The sequence below is a fragment of the Balaenoptera physalus genome (genome assembly GCF_965194825.1).
Source record: "Balaenoptera physalus genome assembly, chromosome: 20".
NCBI lineage: Eukaryota > Metazoa > Chordata > Mammalia > Artiodactyla > Balaenopteridae > Balaenoptera > Balaenoptera physalus.
In genome coordinates, this window is record NC_138901.1 from 11,787,097 (window position 1) to 11,803,080 (window position 15,984).

The 15,984-nt window shown below is 61.1% G+C and overlaps 2 protein-coding genes across 8 annotated transcripts; one reads left to right on the forward strand and one right to left on the reverse strand.

Annotated features, from left to right (window-relative positions):
- Positions 1-917: 917 nt before the first annotated feature.
- On the reverse strand, positions 918-12,165 carry TEPSIN (TEPSIN adaptor related protein complex 4 accessory protein). 7 transcript variants are annotated; one of them, XM_082441297.1, is made up of 14 exons: positions 12,002-12,155; positions 10,015-10,087; positions 9,616-9,707; positions 9,354-9,447; positions 8,834-8,948; positions 7,138-7,205; positions 6,867-6,953; positions 6,680-6,751; positions 5,674-5,868; positions 4,504-4,681; positions 4,250-4,363; positions 4,045-4,123; positions 3,754-3,888; positions 918-2,776 (listed from the first exon to the last, which is right to left on the reverse strand). In XM_082441297.1, the coding sequence occupies exons 1-14, from the start codon at positions 12,047-12,049 to the stop codon at positions 2,216-2,218; spliced, it is 1,911 nt and encodes a 636-aa protein (XP_082297423.1). In that variant the 5' UTR covers positions 12,050-12,155; the 3' UTR covers positions 918-2,215. The 7 variants fall into 7 exon arrangements, with proteins under 7 accessions (XP_082297423.1, XP_082297424.1, XP_082297422.1 ...); XM_082441298.1 differs by having other exon boundaries at positions 5,758-5,868; positions 12,002-12,154; XM_082441296.1 differs by having other exon boundaries at positions 5,665-5,868; positions 12,002-12,152.
- Positions 12,166-12,350: 185 nt separating this feature from the next.
- Positions 12,351-14,949, forward strand: NDUFAF8 (NADH:ubiquinone oxidoreductase complex assembly factor 8). Its single transcript, XM_082441305.1, has 3 exons — positions 12,351-12,501; positions 12,656-12,766; positions 14,699-14,949. Exons 1-3 carry the CDS (start codon positions 12,418-12,420, stop codon positions 14,726-14,728), a joined length of 225 nt encoding a protein of 74 aa, XP_082297431.1. The 5' UTR covers positions 12,351-12,417; the 3' UTR covers positions 14,729-14,949.
- Positions 14,950-15,984: the final 1,035 nt, after the last annotated feature.

The window sequence follows — 15,984 nt, forward strand, 5'->3', positions numbered from 1 at the left end:
TCCCACATGCCGCAACTAAGACCTGGTGCAGCCAAATAAATAAATATTTTTAAAACGTTTGTATCAGAAAAGAATAAAGTTCTCAAATCAATAATCTAAGCTTAAAAAAACTATAGAGAAAAAAAAAGCAGAACAAATGAAATAATAAAGAGCAAAAATCGATGAAATAGAAAACATAAAACTAGTAGAATAAAACCAAGTTAGTTCTTCGAAAAGGTCAGTAATATTAATAAACCTCTTATCAGACTAACCAAGAAAGGGGAAAAATTATCAGTAACAGAAATGAAGGTGGGACTCTATAGAAATTGAAAGAATAATGAAAAGTAGGCTAGAAAAACTCTATAGCTGGGGCTCCCCTGGTGGTGCAGTGGTTAAGAATCCGCCTGCCAACACAGGGGACACGGGTTTGAGCCCTGGTCCAGGAGGATCCCATTTGCCGCGGAGCAGCTAAGCCCGTGCACCACAACTACTGAGCCTGCGCTCTAGAGCCCACGAGCCACAACTACTGAAGCCTGCACACCTACAGCCCGTGCTCCATGAGAGGCCACTGCAGTGACAGGCCTGTGCACCACAACAAGGAGTGGCCCCCGCTCACTGCAACTGGGGAAAGCCCACACGCAGCAATGAAGAACAACGCAGCTTAAAAAAAAAAAAAAAAATTACTTAAGCTAGCCTATGAAGAAATAGAGAACCCAAATCGTCCCAAATCTACTTAAGAAACTGAACTTCATAGTTAAAAACCTTGCAATTTAGAAAATTACAGGACAAGATAGTTCCACTGGGGAGTCCTTCCAAACATTTAAGGAAAAAATACCTGTCCCTGCTTTTAGAAGTCTCTCCGTGTGCCCCTTAGGGCCATCTTCATACACACACACACACAAAGATGGAAAATAAAAGAAAAAAGCAAACAGTGCAGCTTTGTGTGAACAGCAGTGTTTATGTAGGAGGTGTGACCCCAGGTCAACCCCAGTTCTTCCGAGAGGGACCACAGCCATTGCTCTGAGGTGGCTGTACAGTCTGCAGGCAGTGGTCATGGCAGGGGGGAGCTGACATGGGTCACACAGGGACCCGATGCTGGAAAGGGCCCCATCCTGCTGGACGAGAAGGTGTGACGCTGCTTAGGACACCCCCCCTACCCCCGCTGAGAGACGGATCTGAGCTCAAAGACCCAAGCAGTGGTTCCAAATCCACCCAAAAATCCTTGTTTCTGAGGTCAAGGCAGGCAGGGGTTTCCCCAGGGGACCCCGAGGTCAGCACTTGTAAGGCCCTGTGCCTGCCTGCTGCTACAGGAATTCAAGTCCAAATGGCCAGTCTCTGGCCAAGGAGACAGCGGGGGAATGACTGAGGTGGCCCTGCGGTCCTCCTCTCAGGACTGTCGTCTGGAAACAGCAGAAGCTCGGCTGGGGCCCGGGCCTGGGCTCAGCCTGCAGATGGGGCCTGTCTCCCCCCGGTGCCCCTCTCTGTGTGCCCGTGAGGACCCTGGGGACTGAGGACAGTTCCAAGGGGCACCTGGTCTCTGAGCTCGGTCAGCAGGCCTTCCCTCCCACACCCTCCAGGCAGGCCACGCCATACCACCCACCCCACTGTCCTCCCTTAGGATCCCTCTGGCAAATGGGAAAAGCGGGCGGTGTACTCATCCTGCCAGACCAGATGGCTGTGAGGTGGGAGACCCGGCAGCCCAGGGCCCGCCAGCTGCCAGTCTCAGCGAGCACTCAGCTCCTCATTCTGTGCCCGTCCCGCCCTCCCTGTGTGTCCTGCGGGCTGCCTGAGGGGCTGCTCCTCGGCCATCACACCCACAGGGTGGGCTGTGGGGGGGGTCCTGCCCCCCAGCAGAAAAATGGGGAACCCACCTCAGGGACAAGGTTGGGGAGTAGCCCCCATGGGCAAGGACGACCCCTCCCAGCAGTGCCGGCCTGGCTCTGGCTGGTTCGTGGACTCCTGAAACATTATCTGTGTTTTACCGGTGGCTGTTCTCATCACTGGGTGGGCTGTCCACTCTGAGCTTGCCTGGCTGGGTGGCTGCCCGCACCAATGTCTCAGTGGGTGAGGGGAGGAGGCCAGAGGAGGGTGAGGCCGACTGCAGACACCTGAGGGGAGCCACTCTTTGGTGGGACACAGAGGCTGTGGGCACATGGGGACAGCACAAAGTCACAGGGTCCTAGGAGTCAGGGGCTGGGGGACACAGAGACTCTGCAAGTGGCCCAGGCTGACAAGATCATGAGTTTAAGAATGCGAAAGCTGATGGCTCAGAGCCAGAAGGTTCTTTTGCTGCCACTCTCTGTGACGGTGTCCAGGGAGCCTGGCAGGCTGGGAGGGGCTCTTCTGCAGCAGTCCTGGCCCCCACCAGGCGGGGACAGGCCACCAGTTCCATGCCAGCAAACAAGGAGTCACAGCTATCCCCGGGGCCCGGGTCAAGCTCTGGCCCTCCCTTTGCAGTGTCTGTGCCCAACGGGCCCCGCTCCGATCCAGCCCCCTGCTCTCTGGAACCTGCCAGTCTGGTCTTGGCCTCCCTGGCATCCGCATGGGCTGGAAGGGGGCAGCCGTCCAGGGAAGTCGGGGGCACAGGGCTGGGCTGCAGCCCCAACGGGGGAGCAGTGTCCTTGGGAGAAAACAGAGCTGAACTCAGAGGCTGCAGGAAGGCCTGGCCCCCGGTTAAAGGCAGGGTGTCGGTCAGCAGGTCTGATGGGCCCACACGGGCTACTGTGGGGCCAGGCTCGGCTGGGGGCCTCCGGGCAGGGGGCCACTGTCGGCAGGAGGCTTCAAAGTGTCTCAGGATCTGAACGAGGGAAGAAGAGGGGAATCAGTGAGGGCTCCTATGCTCCTCCAGGAATCTCAGAGGACAGGGCCCTGCCGGTTCCCTCCTCAATGCCGCTGCCCAGAGCAGGGGGCAGGGCCTCTAGCCACTCACAGCTGTCCTCGTGTCATTCCCCCAACTGCAGCGCTCCTGCTCCCCACCCGCTGTCACACAAATGGGCACTTTCCCGGCATCAAGCTGCCGTGTGACCTGCCAGAGCGGGAGAAGCCCCCCGGTCAGGTGCCACATGAGCACCTGACACACACGCGGAGAGAACAGACGTGTCTAAACCCCTGGTCGTTCCCGCCTGCCAGTCTCCTGGGTCCTTCCCAGGTTTTAGAAACACCACCGTGACATGCCCACAGTGTGTTTCGTGTGTGACAGGTTCGCCAGTGCTTTGAAGAAAGGCAGTTTAGGGACAGGTGACTAAGGCTCTGAATCTTCAGCCACCACAGAGGAAACCAGAAGCCGAAGGATGCCAAGAGCGGGCGGAGATGCCGGGGCCTGGCTGCTGCCGAGCGGCCCCCAGCGAAGATTCCCGGGGGGCTCCCCACATCCATCAGTGGAAAGAGGACTCAGACGGACGGAACCCTTTCTGTCCTCCTGGAGGTGGGGATCTGGGGGCAGAGCTCAGACCCACGAGCTGTGACCCAGAGTGCAGAACAGAGGGAGAGATGCATCCAAGCAGTCGAGGAGGGCTTCCCACAGGAGACGAGCCATGAGGGAGAGCGAGTCGCCCGAAGGGCAGAGCTGCTGGGCAGAAGGGCAGGGGAGCATGGGGCTCCCAGGAACGGGAAGAGGCCAGGCCCCCGACCGCTGTTCTAAGGGCATGACCTGGCCCTCCTGTCCAGCAAGGGCAGGAGGGGCGGGTCTAGGGAAGGCAGTGGAGGGTGGGGGAGACGGTGTGGGGCTGCCGAGGTGTCCTGCGCCCGCTTCTCTGGGTCCCAGAGGCTGCCCACCTTGGTGGCCTTGTTGGTCACGGGTCCGGGGCTGCCCACGCTGAGCTCCTGCAGCCGAGGCCGGGCAAGGAGCAGGACTCGCTCCTGGGAGAGCAGGTCGGTGCACCCGAGGGAGGCGATGGCACCCAGGGCTCTCTGCGGGGCGGGCTTGACGTCAGCAGGGTCCACTCCCAGGGAGGTCTGTCTGACCAGCTCCCTCCCTCCTCTCGGCGCTCAGCCGAGCTGGGCGGTCCACCAGAATCCCGTGCTCACTCCCCCCTCACCCACCGCCGCCCCCGCTCCCCTCCGCACCATCTGCACGCGCTCGCTGGTTGCGCCCAGGTGGCGGATGAGCAGCTCCAGCACGGCCTCACAGTTGAGGAGTCCACACCTGCATGAAGTGGGCACCGGGCAGTGGGGCTGGGCCAGCAGAGCAAGAGGGGGGCGGTGTGCAGAGCCAGGGTGATGGGCGGCGGGGGCGCAGGGCTGGGGAGCCTGCAGTGGGTCAGGGGCTCACTCTTTGACGAAGTGCTGCACCTCCTCTCGGCTCAGGAAGCAGTGCGGCCCCCGTGTCACAGCCCGGACCAGGCTCAGCTCCTGCTGGCAGTCACTCAGGGTCACGGCCTCGACCCTGTCGGGGGCACGCAGGTCAGGAAAGAGGGTGGGCTCCACCCATGCCAGGAGGGGTGAAGCCTTTCTGGGTCAAGTCTCCCCCATCGGGGTAGGACCCTGGAGCAGGGCAGGGAGGGGTGCCCTGGGGTGCTGGCTCACCTTTCTGCCAGGTCGCTGGGTGCCCGGCTGGCCCCTGAGGGGCTGTCACTGCCCGACGGACTACCTGAGTCTGAGGCCTTGCCCAGGTCGTCATTCTCCTGGGAAGAATCCTGAGAGTTTGGGCTGCTGTCCAGCTCATCCCAGCCGCCTCCGGCCTGCCCAGGCTGGTGTCTCATGGCTGGAAGAAACAGTGACCAAGGGTAAGACTTTTGTGGGCCTCAGATTGGCCCCATGTCCATCTTCCCGGGAGCCCTGGACGGGGAGACCCAGGGAAGGGCCTGGGGGCTGGGTCCCGAGATGTGGACAGCGCGGCCACCTGGGCTTCTGCTCCAGGAAACACCAGGCGAGAGGAGACGGGGCAGAATGGGGCACATTCTGACTCAGGACCAGGGTGGGGGTCCCGCATGGGACACGCCCGGCCTGGAAAATGCAGGAAGCAGCGCCAGGCACCAGAGGCCAGGCGGGAGGCAGGACGTGCAGGGCAGCGGGCTGGGGCAGTGGGGCAGCGCCCAGGACAGCAGCTCTCAAATCCCAGTGAGCCCTGACATTCTTCCTTCGAGCGGGACAAATATGACAGCAGCTTCTGGGAAAGGCGGAGATCACAGACAGCTGCCCCTCCTTCCTTTCTTACAGCTCACCACTAGAACGCACGTGCCACGGAGCCTGGCCCCTGAGGAGGGCTTCCCTGTTGTCCCTGGGCCCTGATGGGCTGCACAGCCGCTTGAACGCGCTGGGTGAACGCACAAGAGCTGGGGCTGGGCTCCCGTCCCAGCTCAAGTCCTGCTTCTGTGTCTGAGCAGCTGGGATCCTGGGCGGACCCCGCCTTCTTGTGGGGCCTTACCACCCAAGCTCCCACCCAGAGCAGACTGACAGAGACGTCCAACAGTGTGGGGACAAGGTAGCCACCGCAGAGGCCCCAGGGAACTTGAGTCGCACGGGCGGCTGGCTCTGCGGGGGTTCCCACGTGGCCAACGGAGCATGCTGGCTCTGAGAGACGTCGTGGGACCGGCAGGGTGTGGCTCGTACCCCCTCCCACCATGGGTGGGCTGCTTTCTTCCTCCTCCCCCGTCAGCTCCGGCCTGGCCCGAACAGGTGACAGGAAGCCCAGGGCCCTGGGAGGGGGAAGCCAGACACCCCCAGGGGAGGAGTCTCGCTGGATACCTCGGGCACCTGGGCCGGCCCTGGGGAGAGGGTTCCCAGGGGTTGGGGGGCCGAGGCTGGCTGAAGGTGTCACAGCCGGCTGGTAGGCGTCACCTCGCAGAAGGGACCTCTGGGAGCTGGGGCTCTCAGGCCCAGGGCGCATGGCGCTGGCCACCACCTCTGCGGCCTTCTGGATGGTGGACAGGAAGGCTTCTCCCGCAGAGCCTGCACCAGAGACAGAGAGGAGACGGCACAGCCCCTCTCAGTCCTGCCCCGTTTTCCCAGGATGAGGTACCCCTGGCTGCTCCCCACCCAGGACTCGGGAGCAGGACACAAGCTGCAGTCACAGAGCAGAGGCCGTGTGGAGGGACAGGGTCCTTCCGGAAGCTTCTGTGGTGAATTCACTTCAGTGCATCCTGGCCCCGAGGAACCTGGACGCTCGGCAGCTTACAGCAAAGCTGTGCCGCTGGGCCCCCTGGGTCCCCGCCTCGGAGCCGGGGGCCACCTAAGGTGCTTGTCCTGAGAACCACAATCTCCGTGGCCGCTTAAGGAGTGCTCACGTCCAGGGCTGGAGGGCCTACCCACGTGAGTGCCCCGTGGAGAGTGATCCGGTGGTCACCCCCAAATTAGGAACGGGCGGGGCCTCTGAGACAGACCCCCTTTAGGAATCAGAAGTGCCAGGGAACTGGGAGCCATGACCAGACAGTCAGCACAACAGCTTGACACGGCCCAGAGCCCATGAGAGGCTCACGTGGCCCTGCTGGGGCCTCAGGCTCTCCCAGCAAGCAGGGCCGGCACCGGGCCTGCTCCAAATCACCTCTGTCACAGCCGGGACCACCACCCTCTGCCCTTGGCTCCTTGAAGGAGCCAGCGCTGGGGGCCCGAGTGCAAGGCTGACCCTCAGCCTGGCTTCTCACCTGTCGGTTAAACAGAGCGGCTGCACATGCCCTGCCGCCCCAGGGTGGGAGGGAAGTCAGTCGGGGGCGCACGGGCCCCGCCCACCCCGCGCCCGGCCCCTCATCCCCACAGCACTCACCTGTGTGGCCCCGTTCCTTGCTGTAGCCGAAGCCCTGTAGGGCGCTCTGGGACCTGGACTGGGAGCCCATGCCTGCGGGGAGGTCCACGTCAGCAGCAGCGGGGACCCCCACCCTCAGCCCCGGATACTCAGGGGAGGAGGCCGTGAGCCCCCCCAGAGTGGAACCCGGTGATGGGGCTGGACGTACTTGCATACCTGCTGGAGGCAGGGCCCTGGGCGGCTGGGAGGGAGGCAGAGGTGACAAGGCGTCCGAGAACAAGGCAGCCCCCAAGTCCTAGGCAGAGGCAGAGGACACTCAGCACCGCCACACGCCCGCTGTCCTCGCGCCCACCCCTCTGCTCTGCACCCCTGCCCCCTTCTCCTCTGAGGGCCACACACAGGCGCTCCCGTCCCGCAGCAGGAGTGGAACCAGAGTCCCAGGCGGGAAAAGCAGGGAGAGACCTGGGTCCTGGGCTCACCTGGGCGGCCGCCCGCACCTTCTGGTACAAGCTGTTCCCATGGAGAGGATCCGGGGGTCCCGTGAAAACTGCGGGATGGAGGCAGAGGGGAGCAGAGCTGAGCTGGGCTATGCCAACCACCCTGAGGGGCCCAGCCTCAAAGCCCACCCCCGACACAGGTGGTGAGCCTCGGCCCCACCCAGCCCCCCATGAAGCCCCTGCTCAGCACCACCCCCCAAGTCCCTGGGGGCTTCCTAAAGCACAGATGCACCACCGTCCCCAGGCCTGAGGTGGCTGTGCCCTCACAACCCCTCGGCTCCCCCTCGCCCACACCCACAGCAGCGAGGCTGCAATCCAAACTCCAGAACATCATGGGCTGCATTGCTCCCTGACCCCACTGCCGCCCCTCGCCTGAGCTCCTGCACCCGCGGCCTAACTGCCTCCCCTCAACCCCTTCTCCACCCAGAGGCAACCAGAGGAGGCTCTTGTCCAATTCAAAACACTTAGAGCTTCCAGGGGCTCAAAGATGATAAAACTCAAGTTCCTTATCACACCTGAAAAGTCTCCTGCTCACAAAACTTCAGATGTGGTAAATCAAATGAGCTTAAATCTCATTAAACCACTCCGGGCTCTCCCTGCCGCAGGGCCCTTGCACTAGCTGGAGAACACCCTTATGCCTGGCTCCACCTCATCCTTTCAGAGCTGAGAGGAAGAGCGGGGCCTCTCTGTTTCCTCTGTCCAAACACATCTCACTTTTCACCCATCTGGTGCTGTCTCCACCCTGGCAGGCCAGCCCCGGGGTGTGCAGACCACGGCCCTGCAACCAGGTAGGGCGGGCACCTCCCTGCTGTCATGCCACAGCTCCCACCCTCCCTGTGGGGCCCAAGCCTCGGATCGCAGGGGACCCCCCGCCTGGCCCCCAAAGTAGGGCCGTCCTCTCTGTGTACCCTTCCTGCTCCCAGCGCCATCTCTTCTCACAGCCTGTGCAGGCCTAGCTGGGCACCCGTCCTCTGGGGCAGTGCTCAGAGCTCAAGAGATTTTGGTGCCAACAGAAAACCACGGTCTGCTGTCCCCGTTCTGCTTCATCTGCCCTCTTTGGAGACCAGGATAGAGGTGACGTCTGGCACCAGCCACGGTCACATGAGCTGCCCAGCGGGACAGACCCATTCTGACCAGCTGGCTGGTGAGTATGAACCAGTCGTGCTGCTTCAGTGCACAAGCTCCAGGGAGCTAAGCTGTGACAAGTGCACCCCCAGCCCCCTGGACGCCTCTGGGCATCTGCTGAGTCATAGTCTGTGCCCGCTCCAAGGCCATTCCCTGTCTCCAAGGCGCTGGCATAGTGGCCCAGGGCCCACAGGCAGCCCAGCCCCACCCTGGCCTCAGTCCTGCCTGCAGTAAAGGGGGGACAGTGGATCTGGGGTGTGGGTGGGATAAGTCCCAGCACCTGGCGGGTGGGACTCACTCGCTAACTGCTGAGGGTCTCCTACAAGCAAGCAGTGGCCAAGGGACTCAGCCCCTCCATGGCACTGCCCTCTCAGGGACAGCTTGGCAGGGTGAGTTCTTGCCTGAACACCAAGGCCTTCCTGTTCAGTTCGCCCCACCTGAGGAGAAGACCTCAGGCCACGTCCCCACAAGTCCTTGTTAACAAGAGATGAGAGATGCACGGACACCTCCGGCCTGGGGGCGAGTGAGGGATGGGGCTCCACCCCAGACCCACCTGTCGCCTGGATCACGACAGGCCAGAGCCCCACCTCTCCCGACGGCCTCACCAGTCCCGTCCTCCCACAGCCCTTCCAAGAGCGGAAGGCTTACTAGGGCCCTGAGGAGCAGCCCTGGGGAGAAGAGAGAGCCCGTGGCAGGGACGGCAGTGCAGACGCTTGCCGAGCGCCCACCGTGTGCAGGGCACAAGGACAGGAAAGGTCCAGGCCGCAAGGGCCTGGCAGGGCTCATGGACAGACACCAGTCATTCTGCACAGTGCGGTGAACACAGGGGAGGAGCAGGGGGCTAAGCGCAGGGAGGGCTTGGAGGAGCCCCCAGCGGAGCTGGCCTGGCCCTGCGGGGAGGAGGGAGGGTCCTGCACGGAGGTGCTGACAGCAGAGGACAGGGTGGGCGGGGCACAGGGTGGGGAGCATGAGTAAGGGGTGGGGACGCGGGGGCCCGGGTTAAGGGATCTGGCCAAGACCTGCCCTGGCCACCCTCCTCCCTGCACCTCCGTTGGGCTGTGCCAGCGCTGTACCTGCGGCTTCCTGGATGAAGGCGGGGTTGCGCTTAAGGATGAGCAGGAAGGACGAGGAGCCATGACCACACAGGTGCAGCATGATCTTCAGTACCTAGGGGAGCAGGCACGTGGGGCAGAGCTGGGCCCAAAGAGTGGCACCCCTCCCGACACAGCCACCCGCGCCCCCGGCTCATCCCTCCCCTCCAGCCTCACCACCGGGGGCAGGACTGGGCCCTAAACTAACCCCCAGGAGGGTCTGTGGAGCCGCTCACGGACTCACCTTGAGCTTCACGCGGCCAGAGCCGCTCTGCAGACGGCTCAGCAGGTACTCCAGGAGGCATTGGCTGCTGCCCAGGGACTCGTGGGAGATCTCTGGGAGGCGCTCGGTTAGGGAAGGGGCGAGCTGACCCTGGGCCGCACAAGGCCGCTGGCCTGGGAGAGGAGCCAGGCCTTCCTGCCATCACGCTCCTTAGTGTGTCCCCCCAACAGGCGCCCAACCCAGGCCCTGGTTTCAGGAGCATCGGGCTTCTAGGGTCTCCTGAGCCCTGTGTCACCAGTAGTGTGACTTTCAGAGCCCGCTCACACCCGGCTACTATGGTAAAGGAGCCGTGGCCCGCTCAGGGTAGAAGCCCAGGAACCCTGCTGCAGGGCCCCCACATGTGTCCACAAGGAAGGATACTGGTGATCTCCTCAAACAGGTAGCCTGGACACGGGACGTCGTCATCCGACGTTCCCTTCAGGAGAATCGGGAGCTGAAAGGGAGGGAGAGCCCTGCCCACAGTGAGTGGCCATGCACACAGGGGGCCCCCGGCCACCAAAGGGGCCACCCATTCCTGAGAGGGGCCACAGGAGCCCTCGTTCTCGGGGCTCCTGGGGGTACCAGTCTCCACACATGTCGTTGTTGGCATGCCACAGGGTGAGGGGACCCAGAGAGGACAGCTATGGTCCTACTGGCCACAGGAAGCCTGCAGGAGCCCCCCCTTGTGGAGGTCAGGATGAACACCTGGGAAGAGGAAATGGGTGGTGGTCTCCATGGTAACAAACCCTCTGGGTCAGGATTCGGCATGGGCCCCAGACCCCTATGCTTACAGCTGCACAACTTAAAACCACCTTTAGTTTACCTACTTACTGACTGGCAAAAAAAAAAAAAAAAAAAAAGCCCTTGGGGTCAGTCCCCTTCCCACTTCCCACACAGGGCACTGGGAAGATTGCATTTTTCCAGAACACAAATCAGCAAAGTGACATAACCATTCAGCCTGACCGACCCACAGCTCCACTTCTATGAAGGGACTCCACGGAAACAACCCAAAGCAAGAACAACCAACTTAGTTGTGTGTCTCACGTTTACCTGTTAGCACAAACGCCTTTACATTAAGAGCTGACTCAGCACAAAGACGTATAGCTTACAGGGATAAAAACCAGAAACACCCGTTCCACATCATTGAACATCTGGGGGGGTACGAGCCTCAGTGTAGACAGACTTCAGGTGCACTCCATGAGGTGCTGGCCACAGAAACGGTTTGCCTGAATGTCGCATGAGGCTGTGTGTACACACTGCTTAGCTATTTGTCCACCAAGACCCAGAGGGGAGCTGGCAAGGTCTGCAGAACCGTAGAATGTTTGGCACGTAGCGAAATCTCTGCTCAAAGAGAACTGACTGGGCTTCTGGCAGCACGAGGGTGAACCTGGCATCCCCCCACCCCCATCCCCACCGCCTGCCTGAGGAAGCTCGAGGTGCCAGGAGAATTTACTGTTCATTCTGGTCTATACCTGGTGACAGACCCCAACCTCCCTTTTTTGACCTTGGACATTGGGCTGGTTCAGGGTCATTTCAGGAGCATTTTCTAAGAAGAACCTACAATTGTGAACACGGACCTCCTACAACTCGGGAATATCTTTCTCAAGGACGTGAAGGCCACTCCTCGAAATGTAACCACCAGGAAGGACAGGGCCTGTCTCCCAGTCGCTACGGGACGATGGGATCCTAGCTTCTGTAACCACCAGCTATCAGCACAGCAGCCGGTATCCCGTGGACACTGCCCAACTGCCTATAATTTTTCACTTGAGCTCCACCCTTCCCTCCTTCTGTCCTGAAAACTCTCAGTCCTCTCTGCACAATTTGGAGTGGAGCTCAGGGCTTCCCGCACTGCCTGAGCCACTGAATAAAAGGTTTTCCCGTTTCCCGGACCAGTGTCTGGTTGTGTTTATCTTGGACAGAATTTGGGGTCACTATATTTCCTTTCCTGTAAGGCTATTGATATTTTAAGTTGGGTAAGAAAACAAAAATTGGGGTCCCACAGCTCTCTTCTCCAACTTGGATTTTGTTCAAGGGGGGGGGGTCTCACTGTCCCCAGTGGACCTGACAAACGGGTGGCCTGACCTGCCCCCTCGACGTACGTGCTGTGGGGTCCCCCAGCTTTGGGAGGGGCCGAAGAGTAGGAGGGGAGAGGAGGAGGGGTCTGGGGTGTAGGAGGGGACGGAAGGGGGTGGAAAAGAGGAGAGAGAACAAGTGGGAGGGGCCGGGGGACGCCGAGCTCAGGAGCAACTGGAGAGCCCGGAGCGCGGGGACGCCACGAGGGTCGAGCGGAGCCAGGGAGGCGGCCGGCTCGGGCCAGGGGCGAGGCCAGGAGACGGCGCGCGGCGGGGCCAGGGCCCCCCGCACTCACCCGGTGCAGGAAGCTCAGGCGGTCCCGCAGCGGCACCGTGGCCGCCATGGTGCCGGTCACCTTCCGGCCCCGCCCAGCTCCCGCCAGGCCCGAGCCCCTTCCAATAACTGCGCGGGTCTGACCCCGCTGGCCAATCACTCGCGTGAGGCGGGCCCTGCGGCTGACTTCGGGAAACAATTTGCACGTGAACCAATCCAAAGTCCAAGGACAAAGACAGACGAAACCGCGAGCCAATTGCAAGGCTCTGGAACACCAGGAGCGGTTCCGGAGGAGAGGCGGAGGCGAGGGCTGAAGCCTGGCCAATGACAAAGCGCAAGAAAGGTTGTGGGCGGAAGCGCCGACCTATCAAGCTGTTGGGCGCCGGAAGAGGCTGGACCTAAGATGGCGGCGCCCACGGGTGCCAGGAAGAGCTGCTCATGTCGGGGAACGGAGCGGTGTGGGGTCGCGTGCGAAGCCGCCTCCGCGCCTTCCCCGATCGACTGGCGGCCTGTGGGGCCGAGGTGCGGAGCCGTCAGGCGGGGCAGGAAGGGCCGCGCGGGGCGGGGTGTGGGCTGGCGGGGTGGTGGTGACTGGGGAGTGGCGGCGGGGTCGGCCCGGGTGACTGGCGGGCCTGGGGGCCGCCGCGACCCTCGCCCGGCCCCGTCCCGCCCCCAGGCCGCGGCCTACGGCAGGTGCGTGCAGGCGTCCATGGCCCCGGGCGGCCGCTTGAGAAAGGATCTGTGCGCGCAGGAGTTCGAGGCCTTACGGAGCTGCTTCGTTGCCGCGGTAGGTGGGCGCCGGCCCCGCCCGGGGAACAGACCCTGGGAGGTTGGGACCCACGTGCCCGCGCGGGACCTCCGGCTTCCTTTCCTTCTGGGTGCGGTGCTGGGCGCCAGCAAGTGCTTCAGACGCGGCACACCCTCCATCAGCCGGTGCGACCCCCGCCGCCACGGAGCTCGCGTGCCCGTGTCCGTCAGGTTGGGGGAACACCACTCTCAACGTGTACCCGCCAGTGCCTAGTAACCCTTTGCGGGACTGTTGCTGGTGGGGGGTCCCGGCCCCTGCTGTCTTAGTTTCTCTGTGTTTAGGACCCCACGTGTGTGCTGTGCGTGGGCAGTTACAACCGGGCACCCCCGACCCCCCCTTCCTTTCGACTACCCCATTTCACAGAGGGTGAAAGGAGAAAAAACGAGTGTATCTTAGGTTTGTTGTCATGACCAAGGTTACAGAGGCTGAGAAGTCCCCCACCCAGCCGCGCTGGTTGGTTCTCACTGGCGCGGAAGCGGGGTGTGGTGACAACAGTGTGTTCCTTCTCTTGGCTCTGGACTCAGTTCTGCTTCTAACCGTTCCGTAGCAGGTGGTTTCTGTTTCTGAGCTGTGGCGTTTTCTGATCCTCATCTGATCAAATGCTATGCCAGTGAAAATAGGCACTGTGCACAAGTAAAGATTTATGGTGTTGAGTTTATGCATTTATTATAAAGGATGGGGAGGAAGTAGGGTTGGAAGAGACCCACACCTGACCAAGGGAGAGGAGCTCTCTGGGGAACCGAGATGGGAGTTCCAGTCTCTCAAGAGGAGGGTGTGGAGACTGCCTGTAATGAGGCTTTAACACAGGGTTTTGAGCTGGTGCCCAAGGTGTCATGGCCTTGGGTGCCCCTCACTCAGTGGGTCTGGGGTGGGCCACGATGCCAGTGGTCAGCTCTGTTCGCCAGAGCTGCTGATCTCGAGAACTGGACCCGAGAGGGGGCAGTTGGGTCAGCCTGGCAGAATTCAGGGAATCCAAGGATGTTCCAGGGTGGCTGAGAATGCGTGGGCTATCCCTCATTTCCTGGAGGGCTCAGAGAACTCCTTGCACCTTCCTTGCCATCATTGTGGCTGGGACGTGTGACCTCAGCCCTTGTCACCAACCTCTGATCCAGCGTGTGCCCTTCACCCAAGCTGCATGGGTCCCTTGGACTTGCTGCCTCTTGGCAGCTTCCCTGCTTTACTTAGAGTGTTCCCTCGGGGAGGGGACAAACCTTCATTCTGTGGTCGCTGGTTGGAAGGATTCACATGTGAGATAAAGATCACACACTTCTGGCCACGCTAGGCTTTTCTCTACCGCCTGTGGTTAGTCAGGAATCACCCGTTACAGGTATCTGGTCATCTGTGATTCCTTACGCTCCTTTGTCCTGCCCCCGGGAGCATGTCGCTGCCTCTCGTGCCATTTTCCGCTGAGGGTGACCTAACTGCAGGCCCTGGGCACTGGAAGCTCAGAACAGGGAACCTGGGGGTTTCTCACCTAAGAACACAAGCCGGTGAACCCATTTTTGCCCACTCTGCCTGGACCCTGAGACTCCACGGGGCTGAACGAGGAGGCAGAGGGCTCTGGGCGCCACTTCCAGCTCTGTCCCTGGGAGCCCTGTCCCTAGGCAAGTGTTTCAGCATCTCTGACCTCAGAGTTTCCTCTAGAAGGGGGAAAACTAAATGTAACTCGTTGGTGGCCCTGCACAGTGCCTGGCACAGGTGGGCATGGCTTTGAGGCCACAGAGCAGGTTGAGCTCCGTGGCCTGTGGAGGTGGGAGCAGAGACCCAGCCCCAGGGGCCCCCTGCTGCACATCCACGGCCAGGCTGTTTGTAAGTTATTTGCCAGAAGATGGCATTTGGTGTGGTAGTTTTCTTACTTTAGAGCCACGTCTAACTTGAAAACCCATTCAGACAAAGAACTTTCTCTTCCAGGCCAAGAAGACCCTGACAGGAGGCCGTTAGGAAGGACTGCGAGCTCCACTCCACGTCCCCGGGTGTGTGGTACTGATGGCTCCGAGGGGCAAATGTCTAAAACCTCAAAAGCTCTTGGGGCTAAAAGGACTGGAAACACGTTAGGCGAGTGCGGGCAGAGGGGAATGGGTTTTCCAGCCTTGCTCACTTAAGGATTTGGGGGAGAATAAGATGCAGTGAACCCACAATAAAGACCAGATCAGATGCTGCAAGATCTATTTTGTCGTCTGCAGGGTGAGCGCGTGGGCCATAGAACACCCTGCCTCTCTAGTCTCATTTTTTAAAGAATTCTCACCCAAGGCCTGTTGTCTGAGTCTAGCGAGGCCTCTAGAAGTAACTACCGATTTACAGCACGGACCAAAGAGAGAAGAGCTACACCATGAGGGAAAGGTCCCCGCTGTAGGAATCTGATACCAATGGTTTTTTCAGACTTGGAGAGGAAAAAAGGCGGGGGTTGTTCTTCCAGACTAAGGCATGAGTCGAGGGAGGGTCCGGTTTAGGAACCCAGTAGTGAGACCCTCCCCATGGGGTCGCCTCCCCACCCTTCTGCAGCCTCTGGAGTCCAAGCCCAAGCCCATCCCTGCCAGGCTCCTGCTGGCTCTGGTTCCGCCTGTCATCCTGAGATTAAGGTTAGGCCGCAGCAGCGCCCCTCCCAACCTGCACATGCGCAGTCCAGGGAGACCTGGCAGGACCCTGGTGCCATGGCCTGAAGATTCCAAGGTCCTGAGTACCGCCTGCTGGGCACGTGGGGACTGTGCTCCCAGAGCCCCCTCCCCGGGGTGTGGAGGTCACACTGTCCTCTGGCTCCATCCAGGCCCTGGCGTCCCAGAGCCTCGTGCCAGGGCACCCTCGCCCTGAGCCCTGGAGCTGTTTCCTCTTGTAAACGCTCCTCCAGAATCAGCCCGACTTTTCCCCAGGTGGTGAAACCCCTCATCTCCTGAGACATCATCCCAGTGAAATGCAGTTCCCAGGGTGGCCTCGGAGGGGAGCCACATGCCATTCAAGGGCTTCAGGGCTGTTAGAAACTGTCCCGCTGGGCAGAGTCACATTTCACAGTCAACACTGGAATTCAGGACCAGACACCGATGACACGACCCCCATCCCTGCCGGGGGGGACAGACCCATGGATAGGCTGAAGGCCGGGGGGAGGAGTGGGCCTCCCCACTTTGGCATCCACCTGGACCTGGTATCTATGCCCAGCAAGTGCTTCCGGCCTGAGGATGGCCTTCTCTTCCTGATCCTTTGTG